Raw genomic sequence first — 17,576 nt, 5'->3', positions numbered from 1 at the left:
TGCTGGTTTTCCAGAAGAAGCCACTCTGGCGGGGACTGGTGATGACCCCGCTTTGCATTCCTGCAGGCAGCAGGGCTGTCTCATACCCTCAGCTCTCCTCCATCCCTGCCAGAAGCGGGAGAGCCTGCAGGTTGGCATTACTAGATGTTTTCCTGAAAATATAAATATGTGGCCCTTGCTGCACCTTCCGTGGACTTTCAGCAGGACCTTGTGGGAGGCAGCTCCGGAGGACTCTCCTGCTAGCGAAACACTCTCCTCCTACACTTTTCAGTGTGTTGCCAGCTGGCTGTTGTATCAGAAGCAACAGCCAAGCTATCTTCCCTGTGCCATTTGTCACCGTGCTTTCTCCTATATACTGGCCTGTCTTTTCCATCTCCCTTTGACATCAAGTAGCTCCAGCCCCTTTGAGCTCTCTTCATGTCAAACTCTCTTTGTGTCCTCAGTAATTTAGGTCTTTTTGGAGAGAAGGGGGTGGAAGGAACCATGATTCTCCAAGGGAGGAGACACCACTGATTTACATACAGACCTTCCATTTTCTCCTCATCCAGTTTTTATCCCCCTTCCCACATGCTCCCATTCTGGCTGCCAGAGCCCCACACCAGGATGTGCACCAGGCTCCCAGCTCCCCTGGAGTGGTGCACGCAGGTGAGGACAGGGTCGCACCACTATGCTTTTCTCAGCGCTGAGCCTCTTGCCTCATCAGCTCCAGAACCATCAGATCACACAGGGCTCAGCCCCTGCAACAGATAGCAATGCTGACCGCTGCCCAGATGTTTGGCGGAGCTTATCATTAGCCTGTATTCACCATACCCATTTCTTTTATTAGTTTTGTTCCGTGTCTCTGATTTTCCTGTCTCTTTTGGGTGATAAACAAGCTGCAGCCCCTTCCCCTTCACAAGTTGTGTGCTCACCCCATGATCATTTTCACCCCTGTCCCGTGACAGAAACAAAGGCAGCCCCTCGTGCAGCACTCACCATGCCCTGCTTGCTTGTCCAAACGCACGTACGGCCTCTGCTCACATAGCCCCACATGCGTGCGCATGGTATCATGCATCCAGGCACATCCACACTCTGCGATGGGCATTTTGGTCTTACAACCATGCATATAGCCTCAAGATCCTGAAAGGCCTGGAGGGCTCCTGCAAGGCTGCATGAGTGCGCACTTGGCCTGAACGATTGATCTTGCCCATCACCTCATCCTTCCCAAGCATGAGAGGTTTGGGGGAAGCAGGAGGGGAAAGCTGGGGATCACACGAGCTGCTCTGGCAGGCTGACTCCAGCCTGAGCCAAAGGTGGGTCAAGGCTCTTTTACAGGAGCTGTTGGGGTGCACTTGCAAACACTGTTCATCTCTTTTTCCTCTCTGTCAATTTTGACACTCACAATGAGGTGCAATTTTCCTTACCGCGTCATTTAGCTGCCATCATACTGAGAGATTCCTGTGCCATTATAGCCCTGTCTCCCATTATCACTTCCTACGTCTCCTGGTGCCAAGTGTTAGGCTCATTCCTTTAATTCACAGGATCTCTCAGGTTTAGAGAGAGCAGTAAATGCCTGCTCTGCTCCAGCCCTGCATGCAGGGAGAGCTCGCATGTCTTTTTTAGCAGTCCAGCACTGCATTCCCCAGGTTCAGAGCAACTGGACCTGGTACCTGCAGTACTGCAGGCCATCAGTTTGCCCAATCTCCTCCCTTGGGGATGTTCACTCTGCACCCGGGCTCTTCTGAATACAGGGGATGCGGGGACAGGCAGGGGGGAGGCAGACATAACGACTGTCACCCTCCTCTCCAGACAGAAGGACAACGATATGCTGATGAGGATTTAATCAGGAGAGGCTGTGTGCCTCGGTCACACACAGGGGCGGTGGGAGCCGCTGGCCTGTGGCCTCTGTATGTCACACACTAAATCATTTGCCTGACAGCGGGTCACCAGCAGAGCTGGACCTCGCGCCCTGGCCAGGGGACCCCGTGCTCTACTCACCGGCCCGTACGTTGTCTGCATTGCAGCAGACAGCAGCAGACTCCTAAGCTCAACTACGCCCGTCTCCCACCAGCACACAGCGAGTGAAGCAAGCTGTGTGACAAGCAAACTCGTCACTGAGTTTTTTAGGAATTTTGACATCAGCAGTTTTCCCCCATTGAGCCCATGCTTTTCGCTGTGGCTTTACGTGCAGGAAACAGGGCACAAATGTGCATGGCAAGGGAGTCATGCTCAGATGAGCAGCAGTGAAGCCTTCATTTTAGGAAGAGAGGAGCAAGCTAGAAAGGCTCAGAAACCCAGCCAAAACCAACACAGCTCAAACACTTCTAGGGGGTCCATGTCAGCTGTAGCAAGAGGAGGGAAGAGGGTGCAGGCAGGGAAACGAGTCCACAGCACACAGAGAGCTGCCTTGGCTGGCACCCACTGGGTGTTTGCCAATAAAACAAGCTCAAAAGGCAGGCACTGAATACGTCAGAGGGTTGGGATCCCCCTCTGGCACCAAAGGCAGAGACCGTGCAGTGCAGGGAATCCCGGGGAGCCCAGCACAGCTCCTCTCAATGCCTGCCAGTCCTGCTGCCCATCCATCACAGCGCAATCCCAAGACATTTCACATAATGCTGCACAGGTGGCAAGGCTGGAAAAGGTAAAGTCTGTTCTGGGGGATCCTCATGACAATAAAAACATGCCAGGTGCACCTGGGTGAGGGGCAAGCCCAGCTCTAACAAACACCCATGCAACACGCACCATGCCAACATGCCACCAACTCATGCACGCAGCAACACACAGTTGGTCCCTTCCCCATGCGCCAGCTCCCAGCAGCAACATACCAGCCACCACCTCTCCCAAGGGAGAGCAAATTCCCTGTCCATCTGATGGGAGAGTGCCAAGTGGCTTCTCCACCCCATTTCCCATGCAGGCTGCAGCCACAGATACCTCTTCTCCATCAAAAGTGGCGTGTTCACATGCCCCAGGTGGACCCAGGTCAAGCTCTCCCAAGTTCCTAGTAAATCCAAGGATCTCAGGAAATGACCAAGCAAACTGCTTTGAAGAAGACTTTGTCCCCGCAGCCCAGCTGGCCACCCAGAAGCTTAGGATTAATTGTAAGCCTAGCAAAACACTAGGAAAGCCAAAAATAAATACAGCGAAAGACGTGCATTTCCCACTAGAAAGCCATGGCCAAGTAAAGTCAGTCTCTTCTGGGCTGGTTCCCAGGAGGCAGCTCAGATTCATTTATTGTGCCACTCATATAAAAGTCTCTCTTTGGCTGTGCTGCTCCCTTGGTGCTCCCTTCCAACCTGGGAGAAAAAGGGCTCATTATTCAGACACAATGCCACTCGTCGAGAAGGAAAGCGGAGCCCAGGCAGGCGCATTGCTCGAGCACCGGCAGCAACCCCAGCCCCACACAGAGCCTCTTCCCAGGGCTTGGAACCACCCTCCACTGCACACAGGAGAGGATGCAGCCTCAGGAAAATGGGAATAGTGCTTGCTGACCTGCGGACACCATTTAAATAACCGCTGCCTGATTTCCAGACAACACATTTCCCTCGGAGTACAGCCAGTGCCCCAGCAGCAAACAGCATGTCGTATTAGGAATGGCTCTTCCTAAAAAGACCAGGAGTGATGGCTCATCTGCCTTGTGGGTAACATCAAACCCGAAGATGTTACCTCTTCCAGTCTTAGGTGCAAGCCACAGGCCCTTGGCCAGGCTCTGCCTCCAAGCCCCAGCTGAAGTCTCACTTCACCACACGATGTCAGAAATTGAGGCTTAAAGATGACACGTCAAAGCCTGCAAGAGCTGACGTGTGCACCCCCACAATGCCCAGACAGCCTTGGCTGGCAGAATCCCTTTGCTGTCTCACCCAGAGGGCCTAAAATTCATTTTGTGGATTGAAATTGAACCAGCCAAGCGAGAGATTCAGCAGCTGTTGGTTTCCACAGGGGAGTTCAAATGTGGGGGGAGCAGGGGCTGGGGTGGAGTGATGCAGCCCACCAGCCCAGCCTGGGCAGCTCCCCAGGGACTTCCCAAACTGCCCTGCACACCAGCCTGGCTGGGCACGTGGGCAGGGAACATCCCACACCACGGGCAGGGAAAGGCAGCACCAGCACGCTGCCTTCTCACACCAAAATCCCGTGCTGGTCATGCACTGCTGTTGGTGTCTGGAAAGAGCTGAGCTGCTCTGCAGACCTTTACATGCTCCATGGAGACCCTAGGGCAAGGTCTGTAGAGGGATGTTAGAGGAGCAGGGCCAGAGCAAAAAGGCAAGGCAGATGTGTGACATTAGGAGTCAGGCAATGGCCTCCTGCCTGCTTGCAGCTCCCAGCTCCTGCAGCGGGTGACCAGGCCAGGAGCAGAGACAGCGAAGCAATGCCTGCCTGCAGCAGGTGACACCTGAGCAACAAACAGGCTCACTCTAATGCTCAGCCCAAGGACATCCCGGCCCTGAGTTCAGGTGACAGCAGATCTCAGCCTGCTCCTGCTGCCAATCCCCCTCCTGCCTCACATCTGGCAGCAGCTGCTGTCCCAGCCCATGGGTGGTGGTGGACGGAGAGCAGGTCCAACAGGCCATCTCCACATCCAGCTTCCTCGTGGCAGAGCAGTCTCCCACCATTCATCACTATGCATGTGGTTAATGCTACCACTCAGGACTGTGAGCTGCTGTAATTACCATTATTAATTCCCCCCTCCCTTCAGGATATATTAGCTGCAAATTGAGAAAAGAGAGAGGGAGAGAAGTCCCTGGACTTGATAAATCAGCTTCTGACAAAGAACCGACGTCTGCACTTCAGTGTGTGCAGGACGCAGCCCCAGAGTGTGCCCAGCACCACTCTCCCTCCCACCAGTGCCTCCCACTCCGCTGGCTCCCAGCCACCCCACCGCATCCCCGACACCTCCAGCCCTGTTCACTGAAGCAGACCCTTGTTAGCAAAGGCCAAAGGACTTGGCTGCTCTCAATTAACACTGGTTCTGCCCAAACCAAGCCAAACGCTGACTGCACAGGCATCCAGGAACGGAAACAAATGCCCTGAACGCAGCTGGCACAATGCACTTGGAAGTCACTGAGGGGCTTCTGTTTGCAGTTGCATCTCTCCAGGCAGCCATACCGCTTTAAGGAAAGGTCTGAATTCAAACCAAGTTTGTTAAGCAGAGGCAAACCTCAGCTAGTTTCATCTTCACCTGAGTTAAAGCCAGTCTAGACGAAGATGAGTGGGGACAGAATTAAATAAAGCTGTGATACGAGTGCCTCTGTGGATCCAAAGCAATTGGCCTTCACGGTGGCCAAGGTCCCCACAATGGTCCCAGCCCTGCTGTTAGCAAAAGAGCCAGAGGAAGCCATCTCACCTGATCTTATGGAAAGCTGCCAAATCTCTTTCAGCCCTAGGACACTGAAGACCCTCCTCCTGCCCCCAGGGTAGCCACTTCCAAAGCATCTCCTGCCTGGGTGCACTCCACAGCTTGCAGAACTGGATGTGCAAATGTTCAGGGCTGCAGCTCCTCGCAAGCACAGGGCAGCAGCAGAAAATGCCACACTGCCGGGAACCCAGAGCAAGCCCCTGCATTAACGCTCGATGCTATTACTCCTGACAGAAAAAGTGGCCTGAACAAACAGGAGGGGAAGACTACTGCCAGTCTGCAGCCTGCTGCTTCTTGCAAAAAGGCTGCTGACCCGTGCAGGAGGACAGAGTGCCTCGCGATAAAACCAGAGAGGTTTCACTTCACCCGAGACAAACGGCTTCAAAGTGCCCTCCAGACCAGGACACGGATGTTCTTGTGCAGCACGAAGAGAGGCGGTGAGCAGTAAATACAAGCCCGCATCGCATTACCCACCTGAGAAAACGGGCCACTGTCAAATTGTGTGGATACTGTGAACGACAAGAGCGTTCTCAGCACACAGCCTCCTGCCTTTTCTCTGAAGGGAAAGGGACAGACAGCCCTCTAGTGTAAAGCCAACGCTAACCACGTTTGCACGGGCATGGAAAGCATTAATCACAGCCGGATCCATGCTGGACGCATGCACTTGGGAAAGGACGTGTGCCCAGGGAGAGGGTTTTGCTCCCCAGCTGCTCACGCTGCAACTTTCCACCACCCCTCAAAACATGCTGATGCCATGGAGATGTGCAAGTCCTAAAGGTCCCAGTGGCTTTCAGGTGATCATTTTTCTCTGCAGAGACAAATACAATGTTAACATATTCAGTATTTGCTCTTAGGATTTCAAAAGATGCCTTTTGTCAGAGAAGGGTATGTAGCCTTCACAGCCTGACACCAGCACTCGCAAAAGGCTTCTGAAATCCCGACTTGCCCAGCAGCTGATGGCATGTCTCTGACAAAGCCCCCCGTGGTGCCTGGAAGCAGGGAAAGCTGAATTTGGGGCCTCCAAAGATTTTTCCTTTCCTCTCCCTCCTCCCTTCTGCTAAGAGTCAGACTGAGTTCACATCTCTTCCCTGCGCACGTTGCTGTGTTATGCACATAGGGTATTGTACGTGGCTCTGATCATCACTCACAGCCTTAAGAAAGACGCACAATTAAAATCAATATTTAAAGTCATCAAACAAGCACACACAAATTTTAACAGCCACACAATTCACTCTGACATAACGACGCAGGCTGCAGAGTCGAGAGCTGTGCTGGAGTGCCGAGAGCATAGTTCTGCCCACAGTCTTCAAAATTTAATGAAAACACACCAGTTTTAAACACTTTCCCAAATCCAGCTCACAAAATCTGTCACTTTGATGTGAATGGTCCCAGTCTTAGCCTAATCCGTCACTTTTACTTTCTCTTTAGTAGTTAAAGACGCAAATGAACTCCCAGCAAACTGCACAGCTTCAGGAGAAGAATTTAGCAGCCAGATGGCTCTTGCAAAAGATTCGTTCTTAACAACAAAAAAAAAAAGTTAACCCGTTTCCCCAATGAGCACCACACAGGAGATGATCTGACACATCAGCAAGCAATTCTGAACTGTTATCTTAGAGCATCACTTCTACCATAGAAGTGCCCCTTCTTCGTAAACCATCATGTAAATTATAATTATCACTAATAACTGATCAATTAGTACAAGCCCATGCAAGGTGCTATAATTATCCTATGCACTCAGGGAAAAAAGAAAGCATCAAATTTGAATGCAAACATTCCTTTGTTTCCAGTAGAAGGTGCAACACAGAGAGATAAAAGAAAGCACAACTGTTAGAAAGGCAATGAGATCCAAACAGCCATCTGAGGGAATGTGTGGAACTCCCACGAGATGGAGCAAAGCTGTGACGGGCTGGAAACTCCCATCCAGGCAGTGAACCTCACTCTACTGGTGTATTGGTGTACTGGTGTAGAGAAATCTGGGCCCTTTTTTCATCTCCATGTGGAATTGCAGCTGTGGATGGGGATCAAAGCATAGCTGACAATAAAGACTCTCCCGACCTTCATGGAGGCCTCCTTGGATAAAGGACAGAAATGCTGGACAAGAAAGCTTTTCTGAGTCAACTCCAGGAAGCAAACAGCAAAACAAGTATAATTTGGCAAAAGGACTTTGATCACCTAAGGATGTTGATAGTGGAAGGAAGAAGGCAACCCATGTCAAGAATCGGCTTCTCCTTAGCTGTCTGGACTGGAACTTGGGCAGCAGCATGGGGAACAGCCTTTCAGCAGGGTGATTTGGAGAAGCCAAGTGCTGGGTGGCAACCCTGGACTTCTTCAAATGTTTCTGACCCACTGCTAAATAACACTTCAGTACAGTAAAGAAACAAATTCATATGCAGGTAGGCATCTGTTTACATAAATGTCCAAGCTTTTTGAATGAGTGAAAGAGGAACAGTATTAAGAAGTACTCACTTGGTACAAGAAGTGCATAAAGTTCCGCACCTGGGGCAGAATAACCCCATGCATCAATACCAGCCTGCAAACTGTGAGCAACAGTCTGCTGTAAACGGCCTGGGAGCTATGGTGGACACCAAGGTGAATATGAGCAAATGGTTGCTCTTACTATGAATACGGCAACTACATCCTGGGCTGTGCTAAGAGGAGTGTGGACAGCAGAGTGGGGGAAGTTACTGCCACTCAGGACTGTGGAGGCTGCACCTCGAACACTGTGTCCAGTTGCGGTCCTCTGAGTCCAAAATTAATGGGGGGGAAACCAAAAAGGTCCAGTGGAGGGTGAGCTAGATGGTGAGAAGCCTACAGCATATGTCCTACAAGGTCAGGTAGAGGGAGTGAGGATGGTTGGGTCTAGCAAAGAGGAGGTGAAGGGGCAATGTAATTGCAGCCTACAGCTACTCAAAGGCAGTTATAAGGATAACAGAGGCAAACACACCTTTGTGAGGCCAGATGACACAGCAAGGAGCCGTGGCCAAGAACTGCAGTTTGGGAGGTTCACTTCAGACATTAAACAGCTCCAGCACTGGGAAAGGCCAGCAAGTCTCCATCATTGGAGGTTTCCAAAGCTTGGCTAGAGAAAGCCACAGCAGCCCTGATCTGACATTAGCAATAGCCCTGCTCAGGGTGGGAGTCTGGACCCTCCAGAGGGCCCTTCCCAGCAGCACCTCCAGGATTCTGGAATTTGGCCATGCTAAACCATGTCCTCAGAGAGGTCTCTGCCACTGCACGGTGTCCAGGAAAGGCTTCCAGCACAGGGTGTGTTTGAGGACTAAAGAGTTTCTGGGAAACTTTGCTTTAACTAACACTGATGTGGGACACCATGCTGGGAGAGCTGTAACCAGTATACAGAAAGGGCTTCATCCCCAAATGCAGTCAGAAAAGCAAACACACAGGCACAAGACATAAATGTCTGGAAGTCTCTGCTGCCTTCCTGAGTGTCCCTGCCAGGGACCCTGACTGTGACCCCTACTCTCAGGTCCTCCTTGGTATATCTCCCTCAACGCCTGCTCCTGAACTCACAGGGACAACCGCTTACTCCCATCAAGCATGGACCCAGGCACTATGTGCACCATCACTCCTGCTCCACCACTGCCATGCCCAGTGACAGACAAGAGGTACACTGACCATGCCAAAGGGACATGGGCCGCTCACGGTCCTGACCCAGGCCAGGTGACAAAGGGCTTCAGCAGCCTTGGCCAGACAGGCCAAGAAGCCTGAGCTATGGAGAAGATATCTCCATCCTTGGAGATGATATCCATCCTTGACAGGACAAGACCCTGAGCAACCTTATCTAGCCTTGAAATTTGCTGTGCTTTGAGCAGGAGGTTGATTAGATACCTCCAGATGTCTCTTCAAAACTATTTTATGATTTTATGAAAGCAAATATTCTGTAACCCCTGCCTTGCCTGACCCATGCAGAGAGGACTCTACCACTGCTGGCTGTCTGGGGGAGAAGGGTTGCAGCCTGCTACTTGCCAGTCGTCAGACTGATGCCTCATACTACTGAGCTACCAAGAAACTGTACTAAAAATCACAGCATTGGAGTACTTTCTTGCTTCCAACTTCCTCAATATTTTGCACATGTTTGTGTAATGTTTCTACTTTTCTTGACAAGCAGGAAGGCTACAAAATAAAACACAAGTACTTTTCTAATCGCCTGATTTCAGGAGCAGAGAGTTGAGAGGGACAATAAATACTGTAAAATCTGCTGGTGCTATTGATCAGCTCCAAGCTACAAAGCAAAGGTTGTGAGGAAGGCAGGCCAGACCAGAGAGACAAACCTGCTGTTGATGCAGCAACACCCCAAAGGAGAAGATCATCGGTCTTGTCACCTGACACTCTGTCACTGCTAAAGAAGTGATTGGCAATTGCACAGACCTCCATGTTTTAGCTCTGGACTGACCTTTAAGCATATTCTGGGTCCCTCAGGAGATAACTCAGCATCGCTCTCCCAGCGTTAGAGCTGGAAAAGCTGAAACTACATCACAGAAAGGCTCATTGACCTGGTCAAGGATACAAAGAAGTCAGAAGCAGGGCCAAGACCAGACTCCAGAAGCCCTGACTTCCCAGGAGCTCTCTAAAAGCACAGAGAGATGGACAGAGCCTGTGCAACACTACATGCAGATGTGTTCTGTCTTACATACAGGCAGGGCCTTTCCATGCATGCTGCACAGATACCATAGAAAATATCTGTGTCACTCTGAAGCCACTCTGCTCTGAGTCTACATATCATCACTGAATACCACCATAATGGATAATCAGACACGAAAAACCATGTTGCTGCGTGTCCTGATAGCCATAATGAGACACCAGTACAGGCTGAGGTGAGTTTGCACATTTTAGCAAAGTCTGTATGAATTGCTTTGGCATCTCTGTGCAAACATGGAAGGATCCACCCTTTGCTTCTTTTAGCTGATTATGAGTTTTCAGTACAATTGTCTCCTTTTCCCTTAGTCTCTGGAAACCTCCAGGAGTTGTAGCCACAAGCATGAAAGGGGAGGAGAGGCTGGGCTTTGCAGATCACAAGCCTTCCTCCTTCCTCCCACACCTCTGTGTGTGTCTGTGATGGAGAAGCCCTGAAACCCTGGTGCTCACAAATCCCAGACAAATCCATCTGGCTCTAGGACACAGCACAAAGCTTTCCGCATGGACAGAAGGGAGAAGTCCTAGTGCAATTCCCAACCCTTGCAGGCACCATACTGTGATGCTGCCTCTTACAACACCTCTTTGCAGTGGTACAGGATACTCCTATTCCACTGTGTGCGTGCATCCTGCATAAAAAAAAAAAAAACCTCTTTAGGAACATCAAAAGAGCTGCTTGGCACTCAGAAATATGTCTTAATGAAGGTGACAGCAGCAGAAAGCATTGCAAATCCAAGGGGAAGAGAATGCACACCTAATTAGACCGACTCCTTTCTTCAACCTTCGGTTCCACCTCTGGCTGGATGCGCAGGGTGAATCCTGCACTGGGACTGCAGCTTCAGGCTCTCCACCAGGACGCAACCCGCAGCACGGTGGGACTGAGCTGTGTGAGCAACTGGCACAGCAGCCGTGTTCAGGCTCAGAGCAGAGATTAGAGCTCAGCTCTTTGCAATCTTCCTTGTCCTGCTTTGTGCTGAGGCTCTGGCTCAACTGATTTTCCCTCTCCCTCCTCCTCTCCCTCAAGGCTCAGGAGGATGGGAAGGGAAGGAAGACACTGTGCTTTCCAGGGTAGGCAGCAGCTCCCCACAGCCAGTATCACTGTGTGTGCAGGCTGTGTAGCAGTGTGCCTGAGAGCTGGCCTCTGGAGCATCCTTCCCCTTCCCTGCCCCCATCTCACAGCCTCCCTAGCTGTTTCTGAGCTGAAGAAGGTGGAAAATTCACACAGGTGCTGCTGGAGTTTGCAGATTTTGCTTATTCCTTTGGAAGGCTTAATGGCCAAAGTCATCGTTGGTGTCAGAAGAAGATTACACAGGCACAAGGCCTTCATTACTAGCACACATTGTCACAGCGGTATCAAGACATTTATGAGGATGTGAGTTGTGGACCCCCATGTCCCCTACCAGCTTCCAACTCCATAGCAAGCCACCAGGCTGAGTGTATGGATGGACAGCCATTCCCTTGCCCTCTCCTTCCAAGCCACCTGAGCAGGGCAGGTAGCAGACGAAAGCAGAGGGAGGCATCTCAGTTGTCTAGCAAACTGCCCCCTTCCTCCCCTTGCTCCTTCCTGCCACCGGCTCCTTTGCACTTATGACCAGCTTCGCCTCCCAGGAGGTTTTTACTCAAGCAAAGCCCAGAGCATCTGAACACGGGATGAAGGTAGTTAATGAAGGACCTGGCTTGTTAAGACAGGACTGCCATGCTACCTGTGCTGGTAGTGAGCAGCACAGGCACGTGCTGCCCACAAGCCACAGCAGTGGAGAGAGCAGCAGCGGCTTTCTTGCCATTTCTAATTAACTTATTTTATGGACCAGCTTTCTCTAGCACTCTTAGTGGGGAATACATCACAGAACCAGCAGGGATACAACAACATCTGCACTGATACAACGCCCAGGCACGGAGCAGTACAACGGCACCTCCACCTTTTTGCCCTGATATTCCTCTTTAGAAAACCTCTCCAAACACACCCTTTGATGGTCCCACAGAATATAGATCAGAGGTATGTGCTGCCTGGTGGGGAAGGGGAGACCAAGCCCAGGAAATGCTGTGGCCCCTTGATACAAAATGAACGTTTTACAGAAAGGAAATATAAAATAATACACCGATGAATGGTGTTTTCTCTCAAGAAAAAGAGCGAGCTGCTCTCACATCAGTGAATAAGTAGTCTCTGAGCTTGATGTAGGTTCTCATATTGCAGGGTTTTGTGTTTGTTTTTTTTTAAAAATAAATTTTATAAAAGAACAAGCATGGAAAGACCTCTTTCAATATAAATAAATTGTGTTAGTAAGGCAGCAAGTGCTGAGAACACCAGGTGAAAGCTCTGCCTGTCGAACTGCCCCTGGTGGCTATTTCTGGCTTACAAGGCACTTGAAGTATCCTGGCAGCCCATGGTGGGAAATGCAGTCCAGATACAGTAGGATGGTCACTCATCTACACATAATCTCCCAAGGTTCATAAGGACTTTACAGTCACACCTACCAGCAATCCAGGCTACCCAGCCTCTCATAGGAGCAATTCATAAACTGCAGGAAAAAAAAAATAATTCAAACCCAAACCCCTCAAAGCCTTGTTCTATAAATAAAGCTGTTGTAACACAGTTTTTATATTTCATTATCTTCTGTGTTGTTTCACATTATGCTGGCAGCAGCCGGGAATGTCACAGTGTAGAGAAAGTGCTGTGCTGCAGCAGGATCGTGAATGGCAGGGGAGAGGCTATCCTGGGTGCCTGTACCACACCCATCACCTGGATACTGCTCTGCACAGCTGACAGACGTCCTACAGCATCACGGTAGACAAGCAGCCCGCACCACCAGCTTGGCACCAGGAGTCTGTGCACAAGCACACAAGCACTGGGTTCAGATCAATGGGTAACCCATGCACCAGGCTACGGTGCAGCACATAGCAAATGGATGCTGAAATATCAGTATCCCCTAAGGGCCCGCAGAAGAAGCTGTCACTGCAACCTGCTCCAAGGTGTTTCCCAAACAGGAATAAATTGGCTGTTTCAGATTTAAAAAAACGACACAAACTCGCTAAAGGAGGCGGTGTGCCATTTGGATCAGAGCTTGGATATGTCCTTTGATCATCACAAATAAATCAGAGTGCCCTCCAAAATAGAAAGAAAGAAGAAAAAAAAAAAAAAGAAAAAGATTATATTTGTGTCACTGATGGGAACAGGAAGCAAGCTGGAGACAGCACACATGGGAAGAGACTCTGCAGCAAGAGGCTCTACATGCCAAATGCTCCCTTGACCAGCAGCCTGGACAGCAGTGGAGCTCGAGTTAAAAATTGCAACCTGTGGGCTGGGTTTCCAGCAAACACACCTGGGTGGCACATGCTTCTCCAAGTGGTCTGAACCTGCAGCGTGAGAGCATGTGTTCATCCAAATGTAGGTCTTTATTTCAGGTTTCACCCAGAGAGACTGCAAATGGCCAAGCCACAACTGTACAGCGGGGCAGCTCTAACAACAGCCGCAGCCCCCGGCTGCTGCTGCCAACGCAGACCCAGCCCCATCCCTCCACACCGGGAGCTGGGAAGCAAAGACTATCGCCAGGGCTGCCAAAGCAGATGAAAAAGGGCTATTTTCAGCCTGAGGATCCGGCTGTGCCAGGCCGGCCTCACCGCATGCTGTGTGCCTCTCCCCCGGCGGGTCGAGCCGACGTGGGGGTCCCCCCCTGCATCCCCAGCTCTCCCCAGCCTCTGGCTGAAGGACACCGGGCTGAGACGAAGCAGGGGAGACCCGGAGGGAGGGGCGCTGCGGGGCGCACCCGCCGCACCCCCGCCATCGCCGTCCCTCCGGGCCGCCCGGAGCCTCCGCAAACTTCCCCGGCCGGAGGCACCCGCAGGCGGCCGGGCCCGGCGCGGCCCGCGGCTCCTCCGCCGGGATCGGGGAGCGGAGTCGGTGCTTCCCCGCCGGCCGGGCTGGGAGCGGGGGGGAGAGCCGGGCTGCCCCCATCCCCTCCGCCGGGGCAGGAGCTCCGTACCCCCGCGGGATGCAGGCTTGAGAGCGCGGGATGCCGCCTCCCCCGGCGGCACTTTGCCTGCTCTAACTTCGGGGGGAGCCCGGGCACCCCAAGGCCGAGCCGAGGCAGGGGGCGGCCGACCGGCCCCCCGCGGGGCTGGGGCTGGAGGGGGCTCAGCCCGCTGCTCTGCTTCCATTCCGCTGCCTTGCTCCGCGGCTGTAGCCGTGCCGTGCCGTGCCGTGCCGGGGCGCAGCCCGGTGCTCGCTCCCCCGCCGGCCTCGCCTCTCCTCCGCTCCCGCAGACGCGGCGCTCCCGCTCCCCCCGCGCCCTCCCCGCCGCCTCTCCCGGGCCGAGCGCCCGGCTCCCGCCGTGCCCCGCCGGCCGCGCTCAGCCCAGCCCAGCCCAGCCCCCGGGGTGCGGCCCCTCTCCCCCGCGGCGGGACCTGGCCGCTCCCGCCGACTCCGCAAAGGAAAAAAAAAAAAAAAAAAAAAGTTGCAGCGAGGGAAGTTCCCGGTGCGGTGCGAAGTTGGGGACGTGGCCACCTCGCCCTGCCCTGCCGCCCCCCCGGGGAGCGGGGGAGCCCCGGCGGAGGGGAGGGGGGGGGACGGACACGGGGACGGGGACGCACCTACCTTCAGCTATCGCCCTCTTCATCTTAGGGGTCGGGGAAGGCACGTCTGGAGGCGCAAAGTCGAGCGGAGCGGCAGCGGTACAATCCTTGCGAAAGCGGGGCAGATCCCCGTGCAAAACTTCAGCCCGAGCGCGGAGCGGCGGCGCACGGGGAGGGGGCTCTCCCTGTGCCGGCGCCCTCGCTCATCGGGGGAATGAGCAGCCCCCGAGCTGGAGTCAGCATCCAGGCGAGGCTCCCCCTCCCTGCCTGCCTGCCTCCTCCCTCCGTCCTTCCTTCCTCCCTCCCGCCCGCCGCACGCACGGGGCCGGGGCTGCGGCGGATCCCGCGGCGGCAGAGCCGGCGGCGGCGGCGGGGAGCGCGGAGCCTGCTGCACTGTATCCCGGGAGCGAGCGAGCGGGGCGCAGGGATGGAGAGGCGATGAATGTTTTATGGGATCATGTGGTTTGACGTGAGAGGAATCAGCCTAGATCGGATTTACTGGCTGGAGGAGTGAGGGAGGACGGGGGAGACGGGCACGGGATGGAGGGAGGGAGGGGCCGCTCCGGGGGCAGACGGAGCGCGCAGGGGCCGCTCCGACGGCGGCGGCGGCTCCGCGGCGGAGCCCCCGCGGTGCGCGGCCGCGGCCCGGGCTGGGCTTGCGAGGGGCCGGGCGGCTCCGGGCGGCTCATTCCTGGAGGAGAGGTGCCACCTAAAGGAAGCCGCGGATAGGGACGCCCGGGCGGCTGCGGGCATCGGGCCGGCCCGCTCCCCTCCGCCTCCCGCGGCAGCCGCGCCCGCACGGCCCGGCCCGGCTCGGCTCGCCTCAGGGTCCCCGGGGGCTGCCGGGCCCTGGCAGTCCCTCCGGGAGGCAGCGGAACCCCCCGGTGCTGGAGGACTCGGCGGGTGGTTTTTCCCCTGCTCCGGTCCCTTTGAGCCTGGCTGCTCTCTGGGGAGGCGGCAAGAGACACCTGCGACCGCAGCACCTCTTTACCCAGGGCTGGCGAGGCCCCATCACCAGGTTTTCCTTCTGCTGGTGTGGAGCTGCTGCGTTCCCTGGAGGAAGCCTGGTAAAGACAGGCCCTTGGGTAGAGTCCGAAAGAGAGAGTTCTTCCTCCCCGCTTGCACATCTGAGCCCTCTCACCACATCCCGCCCCTGCTCTTTTGGGATCACTCTCCTGTGTACAGCAAGGACAAGAGCTTACCTCAGTTTACCCAAAAAGCATGAGGTTTACACTGCTGGTAGATGAGGCAGGGTGAAGCTGGCTTTCCCATCCTCCTCAGCCCTCCCGCAGGCTTCCCTCCTTCCCTGTCCTGGAGCAGACAAGTCCTTACTGCATAGGTGGCTCCCATCTGCAGTTGTCCCGGGAAGCAGAAAGACAGATTTTTATTAAGTGAACTCATTTGCTCGATGGGGGAAGGATGGTGCCAGAGAAAGCCAAACATCTTGAACATGGTGGCTCTGCCCCTGCTAGTGAGAGATTTCAAACTGCTGCCAGGTATGTGTATCTATCTGTGTCTATGTACACACAGGTATATGCATGCTATTGAATATTCATTCCTGTCTTATGGCTTGTCACTCTAATACTGACCATCTCTAGAGCAGCTTGCACTCAGGGCTTGTGTCATAACCACATCTCTTGAAGGCCCACCCAGTTTGTATCCTTCCGTGTAGGCTTTGTTCCAAGATGAGTCAGGAAACTGTTTCTCCTGTGTACAATAACCCATCCCATCACCCAAAGATCTGTGGGGTACTTCATGCTGATACCACAATCATCCATGGAAAAAAGAAATGCAGCCAAAGGCAGGCCTAACTGGACATTTGAGCCAGATGGAGGTAGTTTACCAAGTGTGGGCTTTGATTATGCAAACAGCCTCAGCTGTCCAAAGGTACCAGGGAGGTAGGACTTCCAGATGTCTTCTAGATAGCTTTTGCTGACATTTTATTGGTCATCCGCAACCAAAGTATAAGAGCAGAGCAGAGGAAAGGCTGCCGTTAGGATATATGGGTAGATCAATAGAAGTGGCGTGCTGGAGCAGGGCTGAGATGCAGAGCTTCCAGGACCAGAGCAGGAGGGCTGCAGTTGGCAGAGCTCTGGAATGGGCCAGAATTTGGGATCTGGGGATCCAGGAGAACTGTAGTCACCCAGACACTCTCTAAAATGGTCCAAATGTAAAGGTATAGCCTAATGCCTTGAGCCCCTCTCCTCCATTCCCCTGGAGATGGCAGATGACACCTGGGGGCAGGGGGATACCTGGCCCCCTGAGCACTGTCTTTCTGCCCCTCCAGAGTGCAAGGGTGCAGTGATGATTCCCTAGTTCACTTCCTTCCCACACCTTCAGCCTGCATACCTAATTACATCCCAGCTTAGGCATACACTTACCTTCTCTCTACTTCTTTTGGCTTGCATGCCCTGTTTCTTCTACTTGTTCTGCATAAGGGCAATCTCCAGCTATACCCCTGCCCATCCTGTATCCATGCCTGCACCCTAACCACTGTGTGCTGCACCCCTGCCCTACCCTGCATATACTAGAGCTTGGCACCGTACAGCCCCTCTCTTCTCTGTGAGTCCTGTACACACAGCCCAAGGCAGCACTTAATGAACATGCTGCCGAGGGAGCACCATGCCCACAAGGTCAAAAGCTGGGACACTCAGATGGGACTGTAGCTTTCAACACAGCTGTCTCCTTTGGGTGCTTGGGCCAGTCTGTGGCAGGTCTGCTCTGAAGGAACAGAAGGGATGGCTGGGGGTGTCAGGGAGAAAGGAAGGGTGAGGTCTGGGAAGAGACAAGGAGCATTCCCATGCAATCTGCTGGCAGCACACCTTGTTGTTGATTTGTGGACATCTTCTGGGGAGGGAGGATGATCCTGTCTTGCCCTGCTCTTTCTGCAGTGACAGTCCAAGTACCACAGGTTAGGAATATGCTGCCTCTCACTTTTAAACACACCTTCAAGCATTTGTGTTTCAATAGTGCCCTCTGACTTTGCTATCCCAAGTGGTGCATCAGGAAAGAGAGGTCACTGACATGC

The 17,576-nt window shown here is 53.5% G+C and overlaps 1 protein-coding gene across 1 annotated transcript in view; it reads right to left on the bottom strand.

Moving 5' to 3' along the window:
* The window catches only part of RTN4R (reticulon 4 receptor), a gene marked incomplete at both ends in the record, with an annotated part of 83,550 nt that extends 66,594 nt beyond the window's left edge, over positions 1-16,956 (bottom strand). Inside the window, 3 exon segments of the mRNA XM_082324815.1 lie at positions 14,571-14,600; positions 14,603-14,615; positions 16,930-16,956. Coding sequence (XP_082180941.1) covers positions 14,571-14,600; positions 14,603-14,615; positions 16,930-16,956 — 70 coding nt within the window.
* Between the last annotated feature and the right edge of the window lie 620 nt (positions 16,957-17,576).

The sequence above is a fragment of the Platalea leucorodia genome (genome assembly GCF_965183815.1).
Source record: "Platalea leucorodia genome assembly, chromosome: 12".
Taxonomy (NCBI): Eukaryota; Metazoa; Chordata; class Aves; order Pelecaniformes; family Threskiornithidae; genus Platalea; species Platalea leucorodia.
Note: the sequence above shows the minus strand (reverse complement) of the source record. Positions and strands in the feature narration are given on the sequence as shown.